Below are 27,016 nucleotides of genomic sequence, written 5' to 3' on the forward strand. Positions count from 1 at the left end.
CCCAGTAAGGGGTGTGCAAGAGGCAACCACACACTGATGTTTCCCTCTTTTTCTCCCTCCCTTCCCTTCTCTCTGAAAATAAATAAATATAATCGTTAAAAAAAATTAGTTTGACTTTGATTAGAGGGAGAAGATTCTATTTCAACCTAAATCTTTCAAGTCCAGTTAAGATATTTCTAGGGTTGTCATATGGAAATGTATAAATATACCTGCACATACCACAACCATCAATAAAAAATCATATTTTGGAGTAAGGCCATTGTCAGTATTAGATCTCTCATCCTATTTAGAAACATTAAGAATTAACATTACCACCTTTCTCTCACAGGAGAAGCCAAAGAATAAGAAGAAGGGGCAGAGGAAGGATACAAAAAGAGAAAAATAGTCTGGGTGAGCCGCGGCCCGAGCTGTATCGTGGCCTCCCTGCCGCCAGGACAGCGCCTGCTGTCCACAGTGGGATGTGTGGGCATCTCCTGCAACTACCTGCCATAGGCCCCTCATTGTCATCGCAGCTCCTGGCTGTCCTCAGCATCAACTAGGGGAGGATGGGGCATGGCAAGGGGTCCCTGGAGATCCCCACAAGTGTCAGGTTGAAGGAGAGAATGAGGAGCAGCTCCACCAGGGCATACGGAGCACTGGCACACAGGTCAGGGCCAGGCTGGGGCTTTGGCCTCCCAGGAGATGCTGAAGTCAGCGCGGAAAGGGAGCCAGCGGCCAGCCCTCCAAGCCCACGGGTGACAATGTCACTGAGGCCCTTGGGAAGGTGACCACACCCAGGAGTGCAGTGGCCCAGCCGCATTCCGCAGGCAGGAACCACAGGTCCATAGGAGCCACGAGCAGCAAGGCGAGGGAGAGATTGGGGACCTTCAGGCTCCCAGCTTGAACAGACTCCTGGGGCTTTTATTCACTGAATGGGGCAGCGGGGGGAGAGCTGGGTTTGTGCTGGAAAGAGGGCTTTTGTTCTGTGGCCCTGGGAGGCACTCAGGAGATGCGCGGATGCTGCACACATACACGGACTTGGGGAGCTAGTGCGCAGCACCAGTGTAGCAGCACCAGCGAGAGGCAAGGGATCCGATGGGAAGCGACTCCCTAAAGGAGGGGCATGAAGAGAAGAGAGCCCCCGCGGAGGCATGCACAGGTGGGGAGCAGGGGTGGAGAAGCTGAGTGAGAACTGTTAGCAGGAGTTGGTGCTCAGCCAGCAAAGTATTGCAGGGGGGAAAGGTGGGGGGAGGGCAGGTTCGATGACGGAGTGCCCCCTCTGATGGGCAGCCCCAAAGGTTGCTGGTGCCTTGCGCAGTTTGGGTGAGAAGCTGTGTTGAAACAGATGGTGGAGGAAATAGTAGCCTTTCCCCTTGAAGTAGATGAGCTGACTCTCACATTCACATGGAGAGTGAACAAGTAAAAATAGCCAAGAAAACTGAAAGAGAAGAAGGATGTGAGCTGCTGGCCCTGCGGGAGATCAAACGTGTTGTAGCACCCCTTCAGTGCAGCCGTGGAGCCGGACTCCCATGGACAGAGTGAGGACAGAGCCATGACGGAAAAGTCACCAAGGCACCAAGACACGGGGGGCATTGGATGCGATGATGGCTGCCTTCTAACAAAGACAGCGAAGATAGACAATTTTAATAAACAGTGTTGCTCATCTAAATAATAAAGTTAGAACTAAATAGATCAGCCCTGGTGGAGTGGTTCCATGGGTTAGAGCGCCATCCCAATACCCAAGGTTGTAGGTTCTAGCCCCAGGGGGTCAGGACACATTCAAGAATCAACCAACGACTGCACTGATGAGTGCAACAACAAACCAGTGTTTCTCTCTCCCTCTCTCCCCAATATCAATAAAAAAAAAACCTAAATAGATCGAAGATACAAATTAAAACAAGTGACGCCATTAAGAAATGCTAGGGGAAAAAATGGTGACTGTTTTAACATCGGAGTGAAAGTGCCCAGTAGAAAAATGGGCAAAAAGACACAAGAGTCAACCCAGATGAAACCCTAACCCATACACATAGGAAAAACTATTCAATCGCACTCATAATAAGAGAAATGCAAACTAAAATGATAGTTGATAAGTATTTTTTTCTTCTGAAGAATACTTGGAAATACCATGCATTTGGGGGAACCAATAAACTGATTAAAGAAAAAAAAAGAGAGAGGGAGAAATAGTTTTCAAAGTATGAGAAACTACAATTGCTGTTAATATATCTTTTTAAATTTTCTTGCTTAAGTCATAAAAATCAAAAGTATATTCCAACACAGCATGCTTTATGGAAACAAATATTTTCATAGAATAAAAATGTTGGAACTTTGTGTAGTAAGATGATTCTCAGAATAATCAACTGCAATATAGACCTAATTATATTATGTAATTGACATTTTCTACTCTGCCACAGTAGTTTTGATTTATAAAACAAATAAACACCTACCATCTATATAGACAGTACAAAGAACGCTCTTTTTAAAAAATATTTTATTTATTTTTAGAGAGAGGAGAAGGGAGGGACAAAGAGAGGGAGCAAAACATGGATGTGCAAGACAAACATCCATGGGTTGCTCTCGCCCACCCTCCACCTGGTGTGGGGGACCTGCCACCTAGGCACGTACTCAAACTAAGACAAACAGGGGACCTTTCTGTTTGTGGGATGAAGTCCAACCCCAATGAGCCACACTGGTCAGGGCCAAACAACCCTCTTCAGAACATGTGCTGATTTAAGAAACAAAAACTAAACAACCAAAAAAATTAAGCAAAGGTAAAAAAAAAGTGAGAGCAGAGATGGAAAACAGCTTTGAAAATGATAAAAGTTTTATTTACAGTATTGAGATTTTAAAAAGTAAAACAGTGTAAAAAAAAGAAAAAAGAAACCAATATGTGTCTTTTAAGAAACTACTACTAGGCCTACCTCAGAAAGAGATGGATCTTCTTGGCTTTCCAGAACCACTGACCCTGAAGGTTCTCCCTCTTGCTCTTGATGGCCCTATCAGGGTAAGGAAGATATACTGTGTTTCTGGACCACAACAAATATCAAGAATTGTAATATAATCACTATTTAACGTTCAAAGATCCATAAATAGGATGAATGTTTTTACTGACTGTATTGCAAGATGAACAAACTGTACATTCACCATTCCCCACTCCTATGAAAATGCAAGACTAATTTATTGTACCTAAACTCTGAACAAACACAGTAAGCTTTGTTGAACATAATCTTATTCATTATTTGAATAAATTTTCCCCAAATCAAACCTGTGTAAGCAGAGAATACTGATGTTTACTAATTTCAGGGGATGATCTCATGTATTTCTGAAATATTGCTGTACTTTTTCTGAATAAATTAAAATTGATTTGCTATCTATACTAAAAGATTATTCATTCTATAAATAGTACTGTTAGAAAATCTTTTAATGGAAATTTTCATGCTTGTATTTTTGATTATGAGTAATAAGGTATGTTGGTTAACAATATGATCCTAAGGGATCATACTGGATAACATAATATTTAAATTATTAATAGAAATTAAAGATAACATGAATTATGAACATAAGGCTGACGTATGTTATCAAGGGTCTATAGTGCGTAAAAGTATATTAGAAGTTAGTAGAATATATTCAACAAATATCCAAAATAAAAGCAGAAAGATATTGCAAAGATGTTTATCTTTTAATTAAGCTTATTGGGGTGACATTGGTTAATTAAATAATTCTATAGCACACTATCAGCAAAGATATTTAGATTCAAATGTGGTTTACAAATGTACAATCTACATACAAGGACATGACAGGCATTTTAACAAGTCAAGGCTAATCCAACTACCCACTTTCACAATTCAAAGATAAACAAAGAAGGAAGTGGAAGGAAGTAAGAAGGGAGAGAGAAAGAAAGTAGCAAGAAAGTGGAAAAGTAGCCCTTAAATACATCTTAGCAGACATTAATGGGAAAGTACATACTAGCAATTATTTAAACAACAGTTCGCTTACTGCGTGAGGATGATCAGCTGGCTGTCGAAATGGCTCCGAGTCTTCACGTTCATAAATGAGGCTCAACAGTTCTTTGCACTGCTTTCTCCAAGCATCAGGATTACACTTTAAAGACGGTCTTCTGCCTCGGCATTTGGCCTGTAGATTTTATTAGAATTATATGTAAAAGCTCTTTCCTTCACTCTTTATCGATTGTCTCCTGTTTTTCTACTGTTAATACACCTATGTAAGACAGAACAGCTGCTATTTAAAGGTTTCTTAGTTTAAATTAGACATCACTCTCCCTGGAAAAATATAAACAAACAAAAACTAGGTACTATAGTTTGGAAATAGCAAGAATTCTATTATGAATTTTCATGTAAAAAATATAAGCCTCAAAAAAAGAAAAATATAAACCTCAAACACGGGGAACAGATTATTTTGTGTCACAAGGTTAAAGACTTTAATGCCTTAATATTTGCTCATAGTTAAGTATACTTGATTATGACACCATAATCCCACAGTCTTCTCAAAATAACACTTGAAATATACATATATGTAAGTCCTTTATGGTCATGATAAATGATGGCCTTTACTATTTAATGCCTTTTTATATGATCTCTTTCAATATTTCAAAGGAAAGTTCTCCCTCATATGGAGCAAATAATTGTCTAGTTATTATAGAGGGAAAGTATGAAGTATGGAGTTAACATAGCAGACCTGAGGCTGCTATCTTTAGTATGGATTGTAAGGTTGTCCTGTAACTGGCAGCTGGGCATCCGCCACTTGAACTGTTTCCAAAATAATAAAGGTGGTCTACTCTATCTAGTTTTAACAAATAACATGATCTATGTTCTTTCCCTGCACTTTCCTGCTTTCTGGGAGTCTGCAATCTTGGCATGTGCAAGTCAGATGGTGTCTACATAACCATCTCCCAATAAATTCTTTAGGGACTGAGTCTCTAATCACACACACATTGTTCCAGTTTCATTGCTGGGGGAAGAGTGTGCTCCATGTGGCCCTTCAAAGGAGGGAGAGAGCATGAAAGAGTCTGCACATGGATTCTTCCAGACTTTGCCTTGTGTCTTTTCCCCTGTGATCCAGCTGTGTATCCTTATTGCAGTAAAACTCAGCAATGAGTAACAACTACACACACTGCATACTGCGAGTCTCTCTAGAAACTTTTCAAACATATGGAGTAGGTCTTAGGGATCCTTGACACAAGAACCCTGAAACTTTTCATCATTTACTCACTCACCCTTCTTCCAGATGAAGTACCAGGGCCGTCTGAATCTAAATCAACCATTTCTGTATCCTAAAATTAAAAGAGAAGAGAGGAAGGAGGCATTAAATCATAGTCAAAATCTTATAAATTAGATAAACATTGACAACAAAAATGGCAAGTACAATTGCAATTAACTCCCTCATTGCAGCGGGCAGGAGAACAAAGGTTGGAAGGAGACTCACTCCAAATACTATGTGCTATATACATATATACAAGTTGGAAAACACACTGGGAGAATAAGAGTAAACAGGGTTTACCTTTAAATCAGAACAGGAAATAAAGAAAAAAGTATGGTGACTGTTGTCTGAACTGTACCTAAACAAAACTTACTCTATGTGACAATAAATTTATAACCATGAACTACTCATGACTCATCTTTTGATAGGTCAAGAAATAGATTTCTTTTCTATAGGGAAAATATGAATGTGCATTAAAACCTAAGATTTAGTTTGTCAGTACACAGAGGCAAGGCCCACATACCACTATTCCCAAACACATAGGTAATGCGTAGGAAGAAAAAAAGAGCTCATGAGCTATTGGTACCCTTTTCTAATGAGTAAAGTTGTTGAATTAAATTTTACTTTAATTTTCTCTTATAACCCAAGGAGTGCTACTCTGAGGAGATCATATCCAGTCTTGATAGAAACTCTCAACAAATTTGGTTTAGAGGAGGAAACACATCAACACAGAAGCTGTTCATGACAAGCCCACAGCTAACACCAGGGTCATCAGTGAAGAGCTGAAAGCTTTTACTCTAAGACCAGACACAGGACAAGGATGCACACTCTAGCTACTTTTATTTAATATAGTGCTGGAAGTCCTAGCTAGAGCAATTAAGCAGGAAAAGCAAAAGACATCGAAATCAGAAAGGAAAAAGTAAAACTGTCTCTATTAGCAGATGACATGATATTACATATAGAAACCCTAAAGACTGTTCCAAGAAACTGTTAGCACTAATAAAGGATATCAGTAAAGCTGCAAGATACATAATTCTACGAAGACAAGTTGGGTTTCTACACACTAACACAGAAAATAAGAAAACAATCCCATCTAAGTTGCACTAAAAGGAATTTTTTAAAAAACTGGAAATAAACTGAACCAAAGAGCTATACACTGAAAGGTATAAGACACTGATGAAAGAAAATAAAGAAAATGCAAGTATACTGAAGGATGCTTTGTGAGGCAAACGTGATAACCACTACACTACGGAAACTGTTGAAAGATGCTTTGTGTTGATGAGTTATATAAATTAATATTGTTAAAATACCAATACTGCCTAAAGCAAACTACAGCTCCAATACAACTCTTATCAATTACAATGGTATTTTTCACAAAAATAGCACTTCAAAATTTATATGGGACCACAAAAGACTTTTAATAGCCAAAGCAATCTTGCCACAGGAAAAAAAAAGATGTATGCATCATACTTCCTGAGTTCAAATGACACTAGAAAAGCTATAGTAATCAAAACAGTCTGGTACTGGCAAAAGAAAAAGACACATAGATCAATGGAACAGAATAGAGAGCACAGAAAGAAATAAATTCATGCATATATAGTGAATTCATTTACAACAAAGAAGCCAAGATTATACAATAAGGGAAGAAATAGTCTGTTCAAATAAATCATGCTGAAAAACTTAGATACCCACATGCGAAAAAAATGAAACTGGACCCCTATCTTACACTGTACATAAAACTCATCTCAAAATAAATGAAAACTTAGATGTGAGACATAAAAGTATAAAATTCCAGAAAGCACAGGGGGTAAGCTCCTTGACAAAGGTCTTAGAAATAATTTTTAGTATTTGACCAAAACTGAAAGACAACAAAAGCAAAGCAAGTAAATCAAAGCAAAAATAAACAAGTGAGACTATATCAAACTAAAAAAGCTTTTCTGCACAGCAAAGGAAACCATTAACAAAATGAAAGGCAACCTACTGAAAGGGAGAACATATTTGCAAACCACATATCTGATAAAGGCTTTAAAACTCATGTAACTCAAAAGCAAACAAAAATCCATTAAAAGTGAGTAGAGGAACGGAATAGACATTTTCCCAAAGAAGACATCCAAGTGGTCATGGTCACTAGGTCCATGAAAAGCTGCTCAACATCACTAATCATGAGAGAGACGGAATTAAAACCACAGTGAGATATCACCTCATACCTGTCAGAATGCCCATCATCAAGAAATCTACAAACAACAACTGCTGGGGAGGAAGTGAAGAAAAGCAAACTCTTTTGTGTTGTTGGTGGGAATGCAGACTGGTGCAGCCACTGTGGAAAGGAGTATGGAGTTTCCTCAAAAACCTAAAAATGGAACTGCCTCTTAACCCAATGATCTCACTTCTGGGACTATACCTAAGAACCACGGAACTTGAATTCGAAAGAATATATGCACCCCTATGTTCATAGCAACATTATTTACAATAGTCAAGATATGGCAACAGCCTAAGTGCCCATCAGTAGATGAGTGGATTAAAAAAGATGTGGAACATTTACACAATGGAATACTACACAGCTTTAAAAAAAAAAAGAAGGAACTCTTACCCTTTGTGGTAGTGTTGATAGACCTAGTGATTACTATGCTCAGTGAAATAAGCCAGTCAGAGAAAGACAAAGGCCATATGATCTCCACTGATATGTGGAGTGTAATGAACAAAATTAACTATCAAAATAGAAACAGAGGCATAGAAACATGGAACATACTGACAGACTTCAGAGAGGAGGGGTAGAGGTGGAACTAGATGAAAGAAGTTCAAGGGATCAACCACAGAACACATATCATGACTCACAGACACTGACAGCAGTGTGTTGATGGCCACAGGGAAGGGGGAGTGAGGGTGGAGTGATGGGGTCGGGGGAAGATGGGCAAAGGGTAGGAAAATGAGGACATGTGTAATAGTGCAAATAATAAAAATTAAGTTAAAAAATAAAAGTAAAATGAAAATAAAAAGATGTAGGTGTTCAGCCAGCTTTATAAAACCAGCTTCACTGCTTATCACACCTACATGTGGTATTTACTGTACTTCAAATAACAGGAAAGGAGTACATGCCTACTAATCATGCTGCAATTCTTACCTCCTCTGCATCACTGCTGTTTAGTTCTTCTGCTTTAACTTTATGGTAAGTATCCAGTATATCAGTACAGCTCTGGTCCCTATGAAATATAATAGGTCAAAATACATTTCAATACATTATATAAAATCTGAAGTCAGTTCCTAGGAAAGATGAAACTGTTTCTTACCCAATAAACCGAAGTAAGACATCAGTTACAATTTTGGCTGCTTTGACTATAGGACTGTCTGGCTCATTGAAAGTCCTGGCATTATGTTCAATGTAGCGTACCTCCCACATTAATGCTGATATTCTCCTATGAAATAAAAAATACCTTTTGTTATACCTGAAAGTAACATAAAATAATACTGAAAGTAAAGTATAATATTAAAAAAGACACAATACCTGTTCTATTCTAGAAGTATATAGTATATTCAATATACAACAGAACCACTAGGCACTTAATGCTAAATGTATTCCAATATATGCACGTAACAACTATGTGTGTGAAAGATGTGAGCTAATAAAGGTATGTAGTTACAGTACTTGAAGCACAGGCAAGAAATTAGAACTAGTGGTCTGTATATTAAAACTTGGAAAAGAACTGACCCAGGACACTATGAGTAAATAGTGATTTGAACAAATACAAATAAAACAAACTGTTTGGATAAAGTAAAAAGGATGTTTAGTTTTCAGGGAGAGAGAGATATTAAGAAGAGCAAGAAAAAAACAGGTTAGAGAAAAGGACAGGTTTTTATCTAGTTTCTCTTATGATATACTCATACATTATTGAATGAAATTACAGATAATGTTATAAAATACACCCACTAATGAACTGGTTAAAACCAGTTCATGGAATAACCGTGGTCAGGACACAGCGGGCTCTGGGGCGAGAGCTGTGCCATGCATGGCCTTCCACTGCTTTCCCACAGTCATTCTACTCCCAACTAAAATCAAAGGGGAAAAATAAACTGGCTCTTTTTCTATATACATTTCAGGGCTGGTAATTAAGTCTAATTAACTGCTGCTTAATTCCCCAACAGGGCATTTAAAGTTGCTCAGAGTCTGCAGCACCTTAATCATGATGAATCCACAACAACTTAATCTGCCTGTAATAAACTAAAGTTAACTAGCTTTTATTTCACACGTGATTTGTATTACTCGTAATTTCCTCCCTGTACTTCATTCCCTTCATACCACTTCCTACCTACCCTGGAAGAAAGGAAAATTGACTGAATAAAGGAAAATTAGCATCCTACATTTTTAGAAGAAATTTTGGAGTGCTGCTTTCTGAATATTTCAACTATGAAAGCAAAGATCTCAGTGTATCACTATGCAAAGAGAAAAGCAAAAGACATAAAGCTATACACTTTGTTGTCAATGATAGAACTAAAACAGACCTGTAAAAGCGATTTTCAAGTCTTCGCCTGATGGTGTTGAGGTCAGTTGGATATGCAACTACAGTACAATACAAGGGATAGGCACTGAGATCCACGGGAACAGCAAAAGGGCTGGCAAAATCTACAACAGCACCAAAATCCAGAAAGGTAGTGATAAAGAACATTAACATTTCATATTAACAAATAAAACTCATATAAACAAGAAGGGGGGACAATAAAATGATGACTCAAAATTATGCAAATACTAGACCAATACTGTTACGTTATTATTTTTATTTCTTTGGACATAACATCTAAGACTCACATGATACAGTGGTTCAATTCAAATAAAGAGAAATGTGTTTAACTGTAAATATATGTATTTTCTGGATAAATGCCAATATCTCAAGTGATATGTTTTAGAAAATATAGCAAGCTATGTTAGTAAAATATATTACTCATGCATTGTCTTTACCAAAGAAACCACACTCAGGCCCATGAGCCAAACCAGCCAGAGAGCCAAAATGACTCAAGAAAACCAAAGAAACCTTTTACCTGCCTCTGCTATTATAAGCCACCAGAGAACTGAAAAAGTTGATCAGTCATTACTTTGGCCAAGCATATAAAACTACAATCACCGTGTCTCTTGACGTGCAAGTATACAGTGAAAAAATGCATTTCCTTCTGCAGGATGTAAAATTCGGCTGGCTTTCCTTGCTCCCTCCCATCCTCCCGATATTCTTTTACATTCACCATACCGAGGGAAAGAAGGTGGTTGATGCCCTGAATAACCCGTTCACATTCCTCATCTCTGGAATGAGCACCCCACTCTCCTTCCTGGGGTTTGTAGAGCAAAGCAGTCAGTTCCTCTTGGGACACAGGAACACCAGCACCAACTTCATCTGGAAAGGCAGCTGTGCGTAAGAGGGAAAACCGGAAATGGTTAGTTTCCAATATCATGCTGTGTCGTTCTTCTTTTAGAAGAATTATAATTCATTTTTAAAAGCATATTTACTTCCTTCTGGAATTGGCTCCATATCCCAGGGGCTCATCTTTTCTCTCTCATTATTGTCCCAACTATTAAAAAATCACAAGATACAAATCAAATTCACAAGATAATTACTTTTACATATTAGCATAATTTATGTGACTTCTTGAGGATGAAATCTAGGAAAAGGCAATACAGTTTTACATACAGATAATAATAAACCTCTCACAGAGAAAACATAGTCTACCAATATGAAACTTAGAGAGCAATAAGCTTATTCTTAGTTTTACTTGGCTTTTTAAAATTTTAATCAATGACATATTCAATGTTAAGCCATGGTATAGAGTAAAAAGGTCTCTTTGGACAACTCCTTTCAGGCTGAAAAAGTGATTCGACATCATCTCCAAATTTTTACTATTCCCTTTTGTTCTGCAATATGGACACTAAAAGTCAATAGCCATAGAAGAAACATTTGTCATCATTCTTGACTAGAAAACTTCATTAATTAGTAATATTATAACTCTGGCATTTCATGAAGAATTAAAGTAAATGTTGTAGGCAAATACCACATCCAAACATAATACAGTCACTTCTGCCTTGATCTCACACCATTAAATAAAAGATTAGATACTAATATTCATTGCTAGATTCCAGCTGTAACAATTACTTTAAACACTGAATTAATTTCAGTATTCTTTATGAAATAGCAGTTGTAATTCTTGTTTAAAATAGAATTACAAGAAAACACAGGCATATAGGAGGTAGAAGTAAGTCTTCAGTTCCTGCTTTGTTTTAGCAGTGACATTTACCTATTTTAGCATATTGGACCAACAGCTTTTTTGCATCAGATCCTTCCATACAGGTGCTAGATTACTTCCTTACAGTTTTAGGTCTTGTAACACAAGTCAGATGAAAACATCCCTGGTAGGGTTTCTAGAAAGTCCATGTAGAACTTCAGTATTGTATCAGGTATAAAAGACCATAACGGTACTTACTGAACACTGTAACACTGGAAAGAACTATCAGGATACTCTGGTTGAAAAGGCTGCTGACTCTCCACAGTCCCAAACCACCAGGCGTCATCTATTATACTGCGGAATCGATCACCTGTGATGTTTTTAGAAACTGTTACAAGGGTGCTCTTGAGAAGAACAGCTCTGTTCCTACTCTAAATCACTACTTTTTGTTGAATACAGTAGTAGTATTGTAACTAGCATTGTTAAAGTTTTCCAGAAAAGGGAATTTTCCATTTTACCCTCTTTAAGAATTTAACTTCTAGGTACTAGTTCTCTCTCTGAAATCAATCACATGTGTCCATATAAGTTCTAAATATAAATGCTACCACATATAAATGAACTTTGATTAATTACTTGAAAGCAGCATTAGGCATACTACTTCTTTTATCTGTTTTTTTACTTTTGTTTCTACTACTTCTTATACCGTATGTATGTTACTACAGTTGTTTCTTCTCTTTTTTGCTTTTTACCTTTAAAAATCACTGCATACTACTTTTCTGTTCTAAATGGCTTTAGCATTACAAAACCAAATGATTGTGGACAAAAATGTTTCTTCCAAAAACAGAAAGGGTAACTTAAAAGTATTAATAGCAAATATTTACATAGTGTTAACTCTGTGTAAGGTACTATTGTAAGTGCTTTCTATATATTAACTAATTTCGTGCTCACATCAACCTTATAGGTGTGGTCTCATGTGAGTCCCATTTTAAAGATAATAAAAGGGAGGCACATAGAGGTTAAAAACTTGCCCAGGATCAAACAGCTACTGAGGCGGAAGGAAGGGAGTGGGAGAGGGAAAGAAAGGGAGAAAAGAGGAAGGATAGGAGATGAAAGAGTTAGAGTTGAGGGAAGGGAAGGGGAGAAGGGGAAAGAGAGAGAGAGAGAAAGAGAGAGAGAGACAGAGAGAGGGGAAAAAGAGAGAGAAAGAGAAAAAGAGAGACAGAGACAGAGAGAGAGAGAGAATGCATGCTATGGCGGGGGGGAAAAGAAAGAAAACTGCAATCAGTAATGGTCTATTTTAAGAGCCCAAATATCAAGACTCTGTTTTAGGACAACTAACATTTCATACAGTTCTTTTTAATTCAGGTTTTTATTCTAATACCTTAGACATTCACACAAGGTTTAGAGGTTATATGACACACACAGTGGGCAATAAGTCACCCAAACCTAACTGAGAAAAAAATTCAACCTAATTTTTCTAATTTGGCTAACAGTTATAGTTGCTTTCTGTTAAATTGGAATTGAAAAGTTACTTACTCTACCTCAACTGTTACTGTTATTAAGTGAAAATTCGTACTTACCAATCTGCCAGTTCCTTTCTTTGGCTTCATTATAAAACTGATGTAGCACAAGGAAGTCAATGACATCTGGCATGTCATGATACCTGTACAGAAAATAAAGCACCTCTGAATGAATATACAGATATAATAGTATATGTCACTAACTATCCAGGGACGTATGTTTAAAGTGGGGCCATTAAGCAAAATGTTAAAATGTACTTTTGCTATATAAATACATGTTAAAATATATATTTGCTATATACACACATTAACAGCCATATATATGGCTGCTAAGTAAAAAAATCAAGAATTGAACATTAAATCTTGGTCTTTAAAACTCTAAAGCCTACAGTGCTATAGTGTTTTCTCTCTCATCAAGTCTTGTACTCTGCAGAATACAAATTATACACACAAACACACACAGAGCTACTCACTTAATGGAAAAAGACTCTCCAGTCATTTTGCCTGAAATAGGGTCCAGAAATGCAAGCTTCAAGCAGCATAGTGTAGGTGGTCCAACCTCATATTTGATTCCTACAATCTTAACGAACTCTTGTTCCTATTTATGAGAATACCAATAAACTATTACTTTCAATGTAATTGTCTGACATTTACATTTGATTTGATTATTATTGGAACAATTTAAAAGTTATCTGAGCAATCACCAAATACTAGGCACTCCCCAAATTGTTAAAGGTAATAAGACATGGCTCTTGACCCTTACTGACAGGCTGGAGTTTAGTACAGGGCTCTAAACCGAGGATAAGGAGTAGAATGCCCTTGAGAAACTTTAAAATCCATGTTTCAAATCCCTACCCCTACAGAGTAGAATTCAGTAGGTCTGAGGTACAGATCAGTCATAGATGTATTTTTAAAAACTCCCCAGGGGACTCATGCCCCCACTGGTTGAGAGTCACTGTGCTAGCAGAAATGTAATATGCAATGCAGGTGGACACATACAGATATGTTTGGGGAAATGACATACATTTTTGAGCACCTATGATATTATTTTACAGTATTACCCTTATAGATTGATTATTAGGTACTCTCAACAGATGACAAAACTGAGCATCATGGGTACAGTGATTGGTTCGACACTACTAAATAACAAGAGCTGGGATTGAAACTCAGGTCTTATTCCAAAGCCTAGGCTTTTGCACCACACATGCTGACTCCTATAATTTCCTAGAACCACAGGGTTAGAATTTAAAATAAGAAATCATGTTTTATTTATCCCCCCGATTGTAAAACAACCAAACAAACAAGGAACTGAACCTTCACCTGATTCAGAATAGGTGGTAGCATCCCTGCCTCCCAGAAGATGATTATGTAAAGGTTACTTGGTAAGAGACTTTAGCATCTCATAACCTTAATACAATTTTTTGCAAGTGTCCAAATGTTTATTACAGGAAATGTACACATTCTCTCTCTATCCTTCTTATTAAGCACCCTCACACAACAACCCTTCATTTACCCGAGAAACCATTGAAAAACTGCCCTTTAGTCTCTTGTTTTCCAAGTTATAAAACATACCCCCAAAGAACAAGACACATGCACGGAAACCTACACAGAAATGATAGTGTATGTATCCCTATGTCTGTTTGTATACATATACATATGAATGAATGAATGAACATTTATTTATAGGCAGAAAATCCTTCCCTAAAAATATGCATTATCTATTTTAGTCAATACAATGTAGCTACATAGGTACTATATCAAGAGATAATCCATACAAGTACCACAAAGTTCTGAGGTTCTTGTCATCTGTGATATTTACTATACCCTAAAGCACTTACTTCCAGGGTGTTTGTGGTCCACACAACATAGTCAGATTTTAGAGCCTCCAGAATGTACAAAGCTTTTGAGAAAAATACCCACACCAGGAAACTACTGCTTTGCTGCGATTAAAGAATGTTATATACTGGAGGACCAAAAGCTTGAAGGTGGCATACAAATTTCAGCAAATAGAAAATATGACCCATATCACTCAGCTGCATAAGAGTATGGTAATCACCTTATCTTGGACACACAGCAACAGTAAGATGTTCATGAAATGGAGAAAAAGCCTATAGGCAAATAAGTTAATTGCAAAGCTACTTCATTTGCACAGCTAATGAATTTGGCAAACTTACCCTGAGATCCATTTTATTCCATGGCTGTTTTTGTAAATTAACGCTGTATATTTTTGATTTCCTTACAGCCCGAACATAAGCTTCATGTCCTTGCCTAAAATAGATAAGCTAAAACAGAAAACATAAGGTAGTAAACAGCAGTATCCTGTTTAACAACTCTATACCTCCTAATACACATTCCTACAAATGTTCTCTTCTGTTGCAACAATTGTAATTTTGAAAACTTTGTACAATAACTGTAGTAGTCACCATCAAATGATGTTCATTCAGTTCTATGACTGTGTAGCCCCATACTAAATACTGCACAATAAAAATACTGTACACACAGTCACTTTCCCCCAGCAGTTTCACAAATTTCTGAAGAAACTATGACAAATACACAAACCCCTATTTTATTTTAAAACATCTATGTTAAAAATTACTCATATTTCCAATTGTAATTGACATTCTAAGCATCAACATTTCAATACACAACCTGAGGTCTGCCCAGGTAAAGTCCAGCCACTGTTAATGTAACAAGAACAGTTTGCACAACACCAATGTAACCTGGCAGCCAAGGAGAGTGGACTGGAATGCGTGTGTGTGAACAATGATGAGTTCACTGTCCTAGTCAGTGGTAGTGGTAGATGCCATTGAGTAAGCGTGTTTACTGTGTGTTTCTTGTATCTTCTTCCAAAAGTGCCTCTATTTTTCATGTAACATGGCTAGATACTTTCTAGACAGACAAATCCAGAGACAACCAACAAATTTAAAAATTCTTTCTAAAAAAATTTGGGTCTTTTTTAAAAAATGAGTTTTTCATTTACTTGCAGAAAGAGGGTAAGGGAGGAAGAGAAACATCAATATGTGGTTGTCTCTCTCATGCCCCCTAATGGGGACCTAGACTACAACCCAGGCATGTACTCTCACTGAGAATCCAACCAGTGACCTTTCGGTTTGCAGGCTGGCACTCAGTCCACGGAGCCATACCAGTGAGAGATGTTTCTTGTTTTATTACAATGATATTATATTCCTCCTAATTAGTCTTAAATTGAAAACTGTGTGTAAGCATTAATCACTCAAAAACGATGTCAATACATCAGACTATACAAGCCAACTAGAGCTCAAATATTACAATGCTACCATTATTTTCATAAGAAAATGAAAAATAACAATTTTCACCGCATAGAATGTAACTCAATTTTTGAATGACCAAATCATAAGTATGGCTAGATTATTCAATCACAGGCTTGGTAGGAATGCCTTGTTTGTGAAATGATATTCCCCTAATCCTCAAGAGGAGTAATTATTCTCTAATATATTTTCTATCGGGTACATCATGTACTTCTTCTTTCTCTTATTTAAAAATAAAGAACAATATTAGAATTTGAATTAGGATTCAAGTCACCACTTAATTCTACTAAGTGGCAATTAAAATAAAAATAAAGACAATGATTTTCATGACTTCACAAGCCAATCACTTTATCTTAATGTTCACAGAGCATCCATTATACTGAAGGCTCTATGCCAGGTCCCACAAAGAATACACATTTAAAATTCAGTCACTGTCCACAAGAAATATATAATTGAGCAGAGCAGCTAGGACAGTGTGCACATAACTATAACAGAACTGAGAATATAAATGTACTATAACTAATGAAAGTGAGTGTTCTTAAGGTTCTAAGAGAAAAGGGTAAAAAGTGGTAACAAGTACCTCATCTCCCATTTGTGGGACAAATGGGGATCGTCGTGGAATAGTATCCAAGATCCACTGAGGGGCAAACCATTCTTCATTGGGCTCCCCTGCCATAGAAACCAGTCCTCCTTTCTAAAATACAATTCACAAATATAAAAAAATAAACATAGGAACAGTAATATAAAAATGAAAAAGTAGACAATGTTAAAAAACATTAGGTTATAACTGAACCTAAAATATACTATTTTAAAACATTTTGCTTTACCATTAATTATGAACAATTTGTATACCAATAAAATAAGCAAGTTCTTAACATACTGCTCAATTTTGTCTGACAGAACACAGTAAGACACTATATATTATCTAAAAACCACAAATTTTACTCTTCATGTCTCTACAATACCACATGAATTCAAATACAAGTCACATTAACATTTTACTAATAAAATGGTGATAATCAAAAAGCTGATTCTGTCTATTAAAGGAATAGGCTACAAAATATATACATAATAAAATTTTAAATTAATATTCAAAGAACTATGTGGATTAAGTCTTTACATCATCCAAATGAAACTATAGTAGAAAAAAGAAACCATTATCAGGGTGAAATAAAAATAGAAAATACTGAAGAGCTCAACAGGTTTACATAGCTCTTCATTTCACAAGTTGAAAATGTATAGAAAAAATGACTGGTGACATGCCAAGAATAACACTGTTATACTATAGTGGGTTATTATTTAAAACTCTAATACACGTTTTAACAAACAACTGTGAATGTTTTAATTATCAATAAAATAACAATGAAGATATTCTGGCCTCTACGTTTGATAACAGAAAATTTTCAAATATTCTTTCCATTTCAAATTCATTTAAAATAATTTTCCTTACTTAGTTTCTCAGATAGAATGTATTCTTTTTTTTTCTTTTAAGATTTTATTTATTTATCTTTAGAGGGGAAGGGAAGGAGAGAGAGAGAGAAATACCAATGTATGGTTGCCTCTTATGCGTCCCCTGGTGGGAACTGGCCTGCAACCCAGGCATGTGCCCTGACTGGGAATCGAATCGCCATCCTTCAGTTTGCAGGCCCGTGCTCAACCCACTGAGCTACACCAGCCAGGGCGAATGTTTTCTTTAGAGAAAAGTCAAGTGTTAATGTTAAATATTCAAGTACCAAAGGTAAAAACAACCTGTAAACTAACAAACCTTCTTTCTAGTCTGTTTAGGCTTCTTTTGCCTTTCTTCTAGTGACTTCAAATTCTCCTCTTCAGAGCTGCTGCATATTTTCCGTGTTGCCTGTCTGGTTTGTCTTTTTGGAGGTTGCAAATTTATTCCAGCATCTGCTGTCCAATCAGAATATTCACTTGATGAATCACTGTTAAGTAAATCAAAATTATGAATTAGTGTAGAAAAGGAATAGTTTTGCCTTAAAATAGAAACATGATCATTTTATAATCAAACAGCATTATAAATGACATGGTTTGATTCTGTTCTAAACAAAGAAAAAATATCAGCAAAGAATTTAAAAAGATTTTATTTATTTCTTTTTAGAGAAGGGAAGGGAGGAAGAAAGAGAGAGAAACATCAATCTGTGGTTGCCTTTTGTGCACCCCTTACTGGGGACCTAGCCTACAACCCAGGCATGTTCCCTGACAGAACTGAACCAGTGACCCCTGGGTTAGCAGGCCAGCACTCAATGCACTAAGCCACACCAGCCAGGGTATCAGTATAGAATTCTGATCATTATTTAAGTGATTTTAGTGAAATGCTTCTTGGATAAAGTATAATGCTTAGTTTCCCATAACAGAATTTAAAATTAAAAATTCTTGTCCAAATCACAAAAGCTTCTTTAAGTACAGATGCTTCTTTTCATTGGAAATGGTTAAACATAGTTGTTTTAAAACTGAAATAAATACATACAGCCTGACAAAGTACAGAACCTTGGATTTACAAAGAATCATATTTTACAGATGAGAGAACCAACAAACCCAGGGACACGCCCCAAAAGATACTGGTAGAACCAGAATAAAACAGCAGGTCTCCAGGCTTCCAACCCAGTACTCCTATTATAAAATACTATTTTAATGCTAGTCTTACCAAATTCTTACAAGAACATAATTATACATTAAAACCATCAAATAATTTTGACCAACTCAAAACCATTAAAACTACCTGGAAGAACTTTCACTTTGCCATTCAACGACAGGATCCTCTACAGAAGCATCACTTGTGCCAACAGTTTCGTCCTCCTGGAACAAAGAGGCAGTGATTGAGATACACAGCACACACTACCTGTTATATAACAAATTGTGTCCCTCCTGAAAGTTCTAGTTAAAATGTACAGAATCATTTTCCGCCTACCAGGTAGTGAAAATTTTCTGGCATTTATTAGATTAATGATGTAAGACATTTTTCATTATTTCAAAGACTGAATAGACTCAAGACTCAAATATAACCCTCTTAAATGTTAGAACAATTAAAAAAACATCCATACACCTCCACCAAGTTAATATACTTACTTTCCACAAAATTTAATCTTTTTTATTGTATAAAATTTCAAACATACCAAAGTAGAGGGAATAGATAACCCTGGGTACACAATCTCCAGTTCAGACGATAACTGACTGTGTATTTCTTTCACCTACATCCTCACCAAATGCCTCTTATCTCAGGAATTTTGAGTGAATCTAGACCAAAAACTCAGCTTAACTATATTTACTTATTTATTTTAAAAAATTTTATTTATTTATCTATAGAGGGGACGGGAAGGAGAGAAGTATCAATGTATGGTTGCCTCTTGTGAGTTCCCTGCTGGGAACTGGCCTGCAACCCAGGCATGTGCCCTGACTGGGAATCGAACCACGATCGTGTGGTTCGCAGGTCTGCACTCAATCCACTGAGCTACACCAGCCAGGTTAACTATATTTATTAAGATTAGGACTCTTTTAAAAAACACAAGCACAATACTATTATTACATTAAAAAGGTAACATCAGTTACTTTATATGTGATCATTCTTTTCAGATCAAGATGTACAAGGGTAGGGGAGAGGGGGACATCAATAATGCGACTAAAAAATTATAAGTAGGGGATGAGGGATGAGGTATACCATTCATTATCAATGCATAACTAAACCTTCATTATTTACTTAGCAACTATGCTAAAAGAGCAAAAGGAAAAGATTGAAGAAGGGAATAACATGAAGAAGTACTGCTATGCTCTTTATTCAATGAATTCAATAAACAAGGTAGGTCATAGAAAAATCAGCACTAATGTCCATGATTGGTGAAGTCAACAATAACAGAAAATTTATACATTCTGCTGGTTAGACAATCAACCAGTTCTGCAACTGTATTCACTGTTTACATTCCACTTCTTTGCATCTCTAGGCACATTTAATCTCTACGTTTTCTCACTGCCCCAAAGCTAAACATGTTTGATACCCTCAACATTAGGTACAAATCAGAAAACATAGGTAAAAAAATTCCACATAACACTCAAATTTGCCTAATAAATACCTTATTAATTAATCATCTTTTATAAGAAAATCTTCAAAATAATTTTTTATTAAAGAAATGACCCTCCAAAGTCAACCCAAAGTGACAATAAAAAGTGGAAAACAAAAAATTACATTGAGTAAATAATATATCTAACCTCTGAGGAGCTGTCTGAGTCTTCTTGCACACCTGAATTTTGACAAGGTGCTTGCGAATTATGCTCCATGTTGGACCGTGTTTGGTAAGTATGCTGACGCTTCCGTTGTGTCCTTCGTAAAGACCGTCCACAGGTAGGCTGATAATCATTCTGTAAAACAGAAAGAAAACAGATTAAAAAAATTAAAGGCTCAGTGAACATACATAAATGGAGATAGATAGAGCAAATCAATTAGGTGGGGGTATTGCTAAGAGATAGAAATAAATCCCTCAAAAGAAAACCTAAGGCATATATACATCTTGATCTGAAGAGAATGATCACATATAAAGTATATATATGGTCTGTCCAGAAGATATCCAGCCATGTAATGTGAAATACAGAGACACTTATTAAATAAAATACAAGATACAAGAAATGCTGTCCATAAGACAATGATGCCTCAAGTCCCCTTCAAAGCAGGTACCCTGGGACCTCACACAGTTCTTCCCATCACCATCAGCTACTCCATCATATTTTCCTGAGTCTTATTGATGGTCTGAAATCTCTTCCCCTTCAAAGGTGATTTTAGTTTTGGGAAAAGCCAGAAGTCACAGAGTGCCAAATCTGGGCTGTAGAGGGGCTGAGTTACCTAGGTGATTTGATGTTTCCCTCCAAAATTTGCATGAGACGTGAGGCATGAGCAATTACATTGTTGTGATGAAGCTGCCAATCACCAGTTGCCCATAGCCATAGCCTTCTGAATCATCCCAATAGTTTGCGTGGAGGAACAATCGAGCTTAACACAAAATTAGATATAGATTCATTGCTCTACTCGCTCAGTCATTTTGAATGTGACGACCACACAGTAAGTATGCTCACTCAAAGGAATCTACCACCCCACTGACTAGTGCAGTGAAGCTGTCATTGTTCACACATGCACATCCCAGTCCACTCTCCTTGGCTGCCAGGTTACATCAGTGTTGTGCAGACCATTCTCATTGTATTAACAATGTCTGGACTTTTTCTGGACATACCTTGTATATTCAACCTACCTTTCACTAATAGCAATTACTTTCCTATTTTGAAAATTTTGTGATCAAATTGAAAACAGTGCTGAAAGTCTGGGCTACAAGAACTTGCCCAATCAGAATTTACATATGCTACATTATTCACAATTACAGAATGAAGCAAGTTATCAATGTCATATCTATGTACATATAACTTTAAATAGAATATGTACTTGTTTAGTTCTATAAAAAAAATAATTGAAGAAACCGTTCAAAGATTTAATTATAACAGCTAAAATGTAAAGTGAAAACTAGTTTATTCTAATCATAACAAATATAAATTATTACTGATATGTTATATCAAAGCTACAATTCTACTTTGTCATCACGAGTAAAGAAGTTTCAAAGTCTTATAAATCAGTACAAAAGTCCAGTGTCTTATATTTAATTATTTATTTTCTACAAATAAAAATGTTTTATAGACCCAAACTACCCAATTTATTAGTCTCAGACATCAAATAACCTAACGAAATGTCGACAGAAATTAAGAAATTAGGCCTAAAAATGATCTAAGAGTATTTAGAGATATTCCTGTAGTACTTAACCTAAAATTGTATTTCAAATTCAGTGTCCATTTCCTACATTTCTTTATTAAAATTAGATTCATCCTAGACTTTTGGAGCTATCGTACCCTTTAGGAGTCACAGTTAGATACAGGAATAGATTTCTATACTTCCTTATGCCACCGGTTCATCCACACTTAGAGTGCTAGTAAGGGGCTTACCATCTGCCCTAATAGAGGACAGGAATTATACTCCCTGCTTTGCAGTTTTTACTGGGAATATGAATCTTCCCAACATAGAGGTAACATTTTACTACTCTATGATTAGGTGGGCCAGGAGTTTGCTTAGGGTAGGTGTCAGCAAACTTTTCTGTAAAGGGCTAGAATATAAATGTTTCTGGATTTATAGGTTATATGATCTCTGTTGCAACTACTCAACTTTGTTTAGTGTGAAAGCAGCCAGACAGTATATAAATGAGTAAGTGTAGCTAGGTTCCAATAAAACTTTATTAGCAAGAACAGGCAGTAGAACAGATTTGGCAAATGGACAGTAGTTTGACAACCACTGGCCTAGGGTACACGAGTATTTGTTTTCCATTGTGGTTACTGATCAGGCAATTATTTAAAGTCCTTCTTTAAATATAAATGGCATTTTAATACAAATTTCCTATACTTACAATGACTGCATGTCCTAAATATTTTGTAACAGTCCTGGCTTGTGTAATTTTATCCTTGTTAATAACCATATAGCTCCATTAGGGTTTCAAAAAATAGATTCCCTATAGGCAGCCGCCCACCAAAGCAGTCCCTTAATACACAACCATACCTTTCAAAAACCTGGTACCTATCAAAACACTCTGTTAATACATACTGCGCCTTTCAACAAACTGGTATCTGCAAATTTTTGCAAGTAGTGTATCCTGGAGTACTGTAAAACTAAACTCACCCTTTGGGCAGCATAAGATGGCTTTTTCTTCTTTTCAACTGTGTAAAGACTAATTTCAATGTCACCTTTCCCAGTTCTACATTCTTCCTGAACCCTAATAGGAAAACAAAGGGCAAAGAAATAGAAAGTCATCAAAAAGCAGACTAACGGTTTAAAAGTCAGAGAATAAAAATACTTCTAAATGTAAATTTCACCATTTTAACCATTTTTAGGTGTACAGTTCAGTGGTATTAACAAAATTTACAATGCTATGTAACCATCGTCACTATCTCCAAAACTTTACAATTACTCCAAACATAATGTTTGTAACCAGTAAAAGCAATAACTGACTCCCTGTTTCTCCTTCCACCAGGCCTATTAACCTTTAATCTACTTTATGTATCTAGGTATTTCATGTATGTTGAATCATATGTTATTTGTCCTTTTGTGTTGGGCTTATTTCAGTTTAGCATAATGTTTTCGAGGTTGTAGGAGTATCAGAACTACATTCCTTTTTATGGCTGAATAATATTCCACTGGACATATACTATTACATTTTACTTATCCATTCATCTTGATAGACACTTATGTTATTTCTACCATTCAGCTATTATGAATAAATGCTGCAATGAACACTGGCAAGTGGTATTTGAGTCCTTGCTTTCAATTCCAGTTTTAATGTTTTGAGTAGAGAATTACTTTAAATCACTGTATTGTCAGAGGGTAGCATTTAGTTCTTAAATTAGCTATGTGTCCTTTTTTCTTATTACTGCTAAAGGAAGAAAAGGCAAAAGCAATTTACTTTGCTACATATAGGCTGAGCTGCTGAAAGGGGTGTTTAGGGAGATAAAATGATTAAAATAAATTTGTATGTGCTCTACCAAACATCCTTTATCTTTCATTAATTTATTTCCAGTGGCTACGGATTATCTGGAGTTGATTTTATAGCAAATGTTAGGGTTTACATAAAAGACAGGGATTCTTTTTCATTTGTTATGCAGATTGGTGCAGCCACTGGGGAAAACGGTATGGAGTTTCCTTAAAAATTCAACATGGAACTGCCCTACGACCCAGCAATTACAATTCTGGAAATATATCCAAAGAAACATGAAACACTAATTCAAAAGACTATAGGCACCCCTATGTTCATGGCAGCACTATTAACAATAGCCAAGATATGGAAGCGGCCCAAGTGCCCATCCGTATTATGAGTGAATAAAACCACGATAGGACATTTACACAATGGAATACTACAAGACCATAAAAAGACGAAAAGTTTACCGTACGCAACAGTATGGATGGGCTTGGAGAACATCATGCCTGGTGAAATAAGCCAGTAAGAGAAAGACAAGTACCATAGAATTCCACTTACATGTGGAATCTAAAGAACATAAAAGATAAGGATTCTAAGTTTGAAATTTATGCTAACAAAACCCTTTCATCTTCCAAGTAAATCTACTTAAATAACATTTATAAACACCCCCTAAGCACTAGGGTCTACTACACAGCTACACTGTACTGCAGAATTGCTCCAATATCAAGTTGATTGCCTTCTCGGAACCACTGCTGAATTTTAGATCCATATAATACTGACATATTTAATCACAAATAGCCTCATGTTTTTAGTTCACAGTATTTGTATTTTTGTCTTTTAACCTAGACTATAAACTCATGGAAGACAAAAATCATGATTTTCATTTTTTAGTATTTCACACAAAGAGCTAAGTGAACTGAAGATAATCATTAAATAATGTTATGGAATGAACTAACTGAAATAATGCGGAAAAACTAATGCATAATTTGGTTGCATTTAAAATATAGTTTAGTTATTAGGCTAACAGAACATATTGATTTACCTATAAAATAAAGCTCTCAAGTTTCTTAATTAATGTTACCTTATTGACTCACCTACTAACCCCCTGATTGAGTTCATTTACTACCACTCTCCTGCTCCATGCCATGAGATCGCGTTCGGTAGCCATCTGGCTCCGAAGAGCGTTGTTATGCATTTGCCGGACACCTTCGATTTGACCACTACGTCGGAGTCCAATATTTGGAGAAGATATGTCCATATTTGGACTTCTCAGAGCTAAAACAAAAACAAAAAGAGAGCACTTTCTGAGCAAAGGCACCAAACTTTTCTGGATCAGAGGTCTAAATACAATAGGCAACTCATAGTATTGCTAGACAACATTCCCACCCGTTTGTTCTACGTTTTCTTACCCCCTTGATGTTTTTTACAGTGTTACGAGTGAAGCAGGCACTCAATAAACGTCTATAAAGTTTCTACAGCCCTTTTAATTTTTTTCAAACTACTATTACATCTCTCATCTACTAAATTCTCAGTAAATACAAAAAGTATATTTAACATGACTTAGTAGATTCACAAATGTATATTACTACTAGCTCTGAAAGCAGCTTTTCAATGTAAATTCCATTTTTATTTAGACCAGCAAAGGGATGCTGAATAAAGCCTCAATAAGGTTTTCAAAAATAGTGAGACAAAGTATTAACTGAAAGATATTAACCATCCAAATTTCATTTTCAGAATTTCAGTTTGATAGCAACAAAAAAAGGGAAAAAGTAATAAACATTTTATTTTTCTTTTTAATCCCATAGAAAGGTCCCTGGCTAGATTATTTTCTTGTATTTGCAAATAAACCAAAAATGGAAAATGAAATAGTCAACTGTTAAAATAAACATCAGAAAAAACTCAAAACGACTCAACATCGAAAACAGTTGGGGTCCCTTGGACTAATGCCATTTTAAATCTATTCAAAGAAACCTAGTATAGTAGTTCAGTCTTATTAGTTGCAGTTCCCCACTGTCAACCATGGTCCAAAAATATTAACTGGAAAATTCCAGAAATAAATAATTCAACATATCCATGCTATATATTTTCCCCACCAGTTAGTGATTATCTAAATTACCAGATCAATTATCAGAGAGAGAGAGAGAGAGATCACAATCATGTAACTTTTTATGGTATATTATTGTAATTATTTATTTTATTATTAGTTATTATTATTAATCTTACTGTGCCTGGTTTATACATTAAACTTTATCATAGGTATATCTGCACAGAAAAAAAACAGTAATATATAGGGTTCAGTACTATCTGCAGTTTCAGGCATCGCCCAGGGATCTTGCAACCTATCCCATGTGGATGGTGGGGGTAAGGAAGGAGGACTACTGTATATTAAAAGAAATCACCTGTATTTATTAAAACACACTAAGTCATTTGAGCCATAAGTGATGATGAGATTGTGTCACTGTGGTACATGTATTAGCACAATTGTAAATAAATAAAAATATTGGTTTTCTGTAACTAAAAATGTATTTAAAAATTAATAAGTATCATCTGACAGAAAACCCCCAAAACCTCCTCTAAGTACCCAAAATGTTTTTATTTACAAACATGAAAGGTTTCTTACATGCAACTGAAATACATTTATCATACCTTTTACAAATACATGTATACTTACCACCATTAGCAGAATATGATCTATTAACTGGAAACTGTGGAGCATCTCCTTCATTGATTAGTCTCAGATCTTGTTCTCTCTGGAGCTCCCTGATTATTCCATCAAGAATGCTCTCATCTTGGTCATTGGTTTGTTGCCCAATTACCTGTTCTACCACCTCACCATCACCTTAATGAGACCAAAGATATAAGGCCATTAAGCTACTTACATTTTAGGATAACCTAAAAAGAGTAAAATTAAACTCAATAAATAAATATCTACACAAATAATTAAAAACTGGATTGAAATGAAAATAAAGCATGTATCAAACAAAATACTTTTGAAAGAACATTAAAAAATGTTGGTACATCAGCTTAATCAATATCCCCAAATTAGACATTATCATTAAGGCTTCCACATGTTAAAGAATAATTATTAAATTATTAATTTAAAAATGAATTATCTTCACAGAGTATTATAAGCTAAAAGTTGGGACTAGAGATTTGAGTAAAGTTGAAACAAGCTCAACCACACATACCTAAAATAGTTTGCATCTTTCTTTAATGAGAATTTCCTAGCTGAAAGAAATCAAATTATGGTCTTTCAACTATTATCTCTTCTGGTAATACCTCAGCATATTGATGAGTAGAGAAATTACTCTTATGA

At 36.0% G+C, this 27,016-nt stretch overlaps 1 protein-coding gene across 1 annotated transcript in view; it reads right to left on the bottom strand.

Annotated features, from left to right (window-relative positions):
* Positions 1 to 27,016, bottom strand: part of BRWD3 (bromodomain and WD repeat domain containing 3) — a 102,066-nt gene that overhangs the window by 15,699 nt on the left and 59,351 nt on the right. The window contains exons 18-36 of the mRNA XM_037047770.1: positions 26,372 to 26,539; positions 24,795 to 24,975; positions 22,908 to 23,001; positions 20,414 to 20,563; positions 18,933 to 19,009; positions 17,967 to 18,135; positions 16,782 to 16,895; positions 15,089 to 15,196; positions 13,388 to 13,512; positions 12,975 to 13,057; positions 11,653 to 11,764; positions 10,685 to 10,746; positions 10,428 to 10,583; positions 9,691 to 9,811; positions 8,481 to 8,606; positions 8,315 to 8,393; positions 5,210 to 5,266; positions 3,973 to 4,110; positions 2,898 to 2,972 (exon numbers count right to left, since the gene is read on the bottom strand). Of these exons, the coding sequence (XP_036903665.1) occupies positions 2,898 to 2,972; positions 3,973 to 4,110; positions 5,210 to 5,266; positions 8,315 to 8,393; positions 8,481 to 8,606; positions 9,691 to 9,811; positions 10,428 to 10,583; positions 10,685 to 10,746; positions 11,653 to 11,764; positions 12,975 to 13,057; positions 13,388 to 13,512; positions 15,089 to 15,196; positions 16,782 to 16,895; positions 17,967 to 18,135; positions 18,933 to 19,009; positions 20,414 to 20,563; positions 22,908 to 23,001; positions 24,795 to 24,975; positions 26,372 to 26,539 (2,195 nt within the window). The remainder of the gene's footprint in view (positions 1 to 2,897; positions 2,973 to 3,972; positions 4,111 to 5,209; positions 5,267 to 8,314; positions 8,394 to 8,480; positions 8,607 to 9,690; positions 9,812 to 10,427; positions 10,584 to 10,684; positions 10,747 to 11,652; positions 11,765 to 12,974; positions 13,058 to 13,387; positions 13,513 to 15,088; positions 15,197 to 16,781; positions 16,896 to 17,966; positions 18,136 to 18,932; positions 19,010 to 20,413; positions 20,564 to 22,907; positions 23,002 to 24,794; positions 24,976 to 26,371; positions 26,540 to 27,016) is intronic.

Source organism: Sturnira hondurensis, unplaced genomic scaffold (assembly GCF_014824575.4).
Source record: "Sturnira hondurensis isolate 20B ecotype Veracruz unplaced genomic scaffold, ASM1482457v3 Scaffold0006301, whole genome shotgun sequence".
Classification (NCBI taxonomy): Eukaryota; Metazoa; Chordata; class Mammalia; order Chiroptera; family Phyllostomidae; genus Sturnira; species Sturnira hondurensis.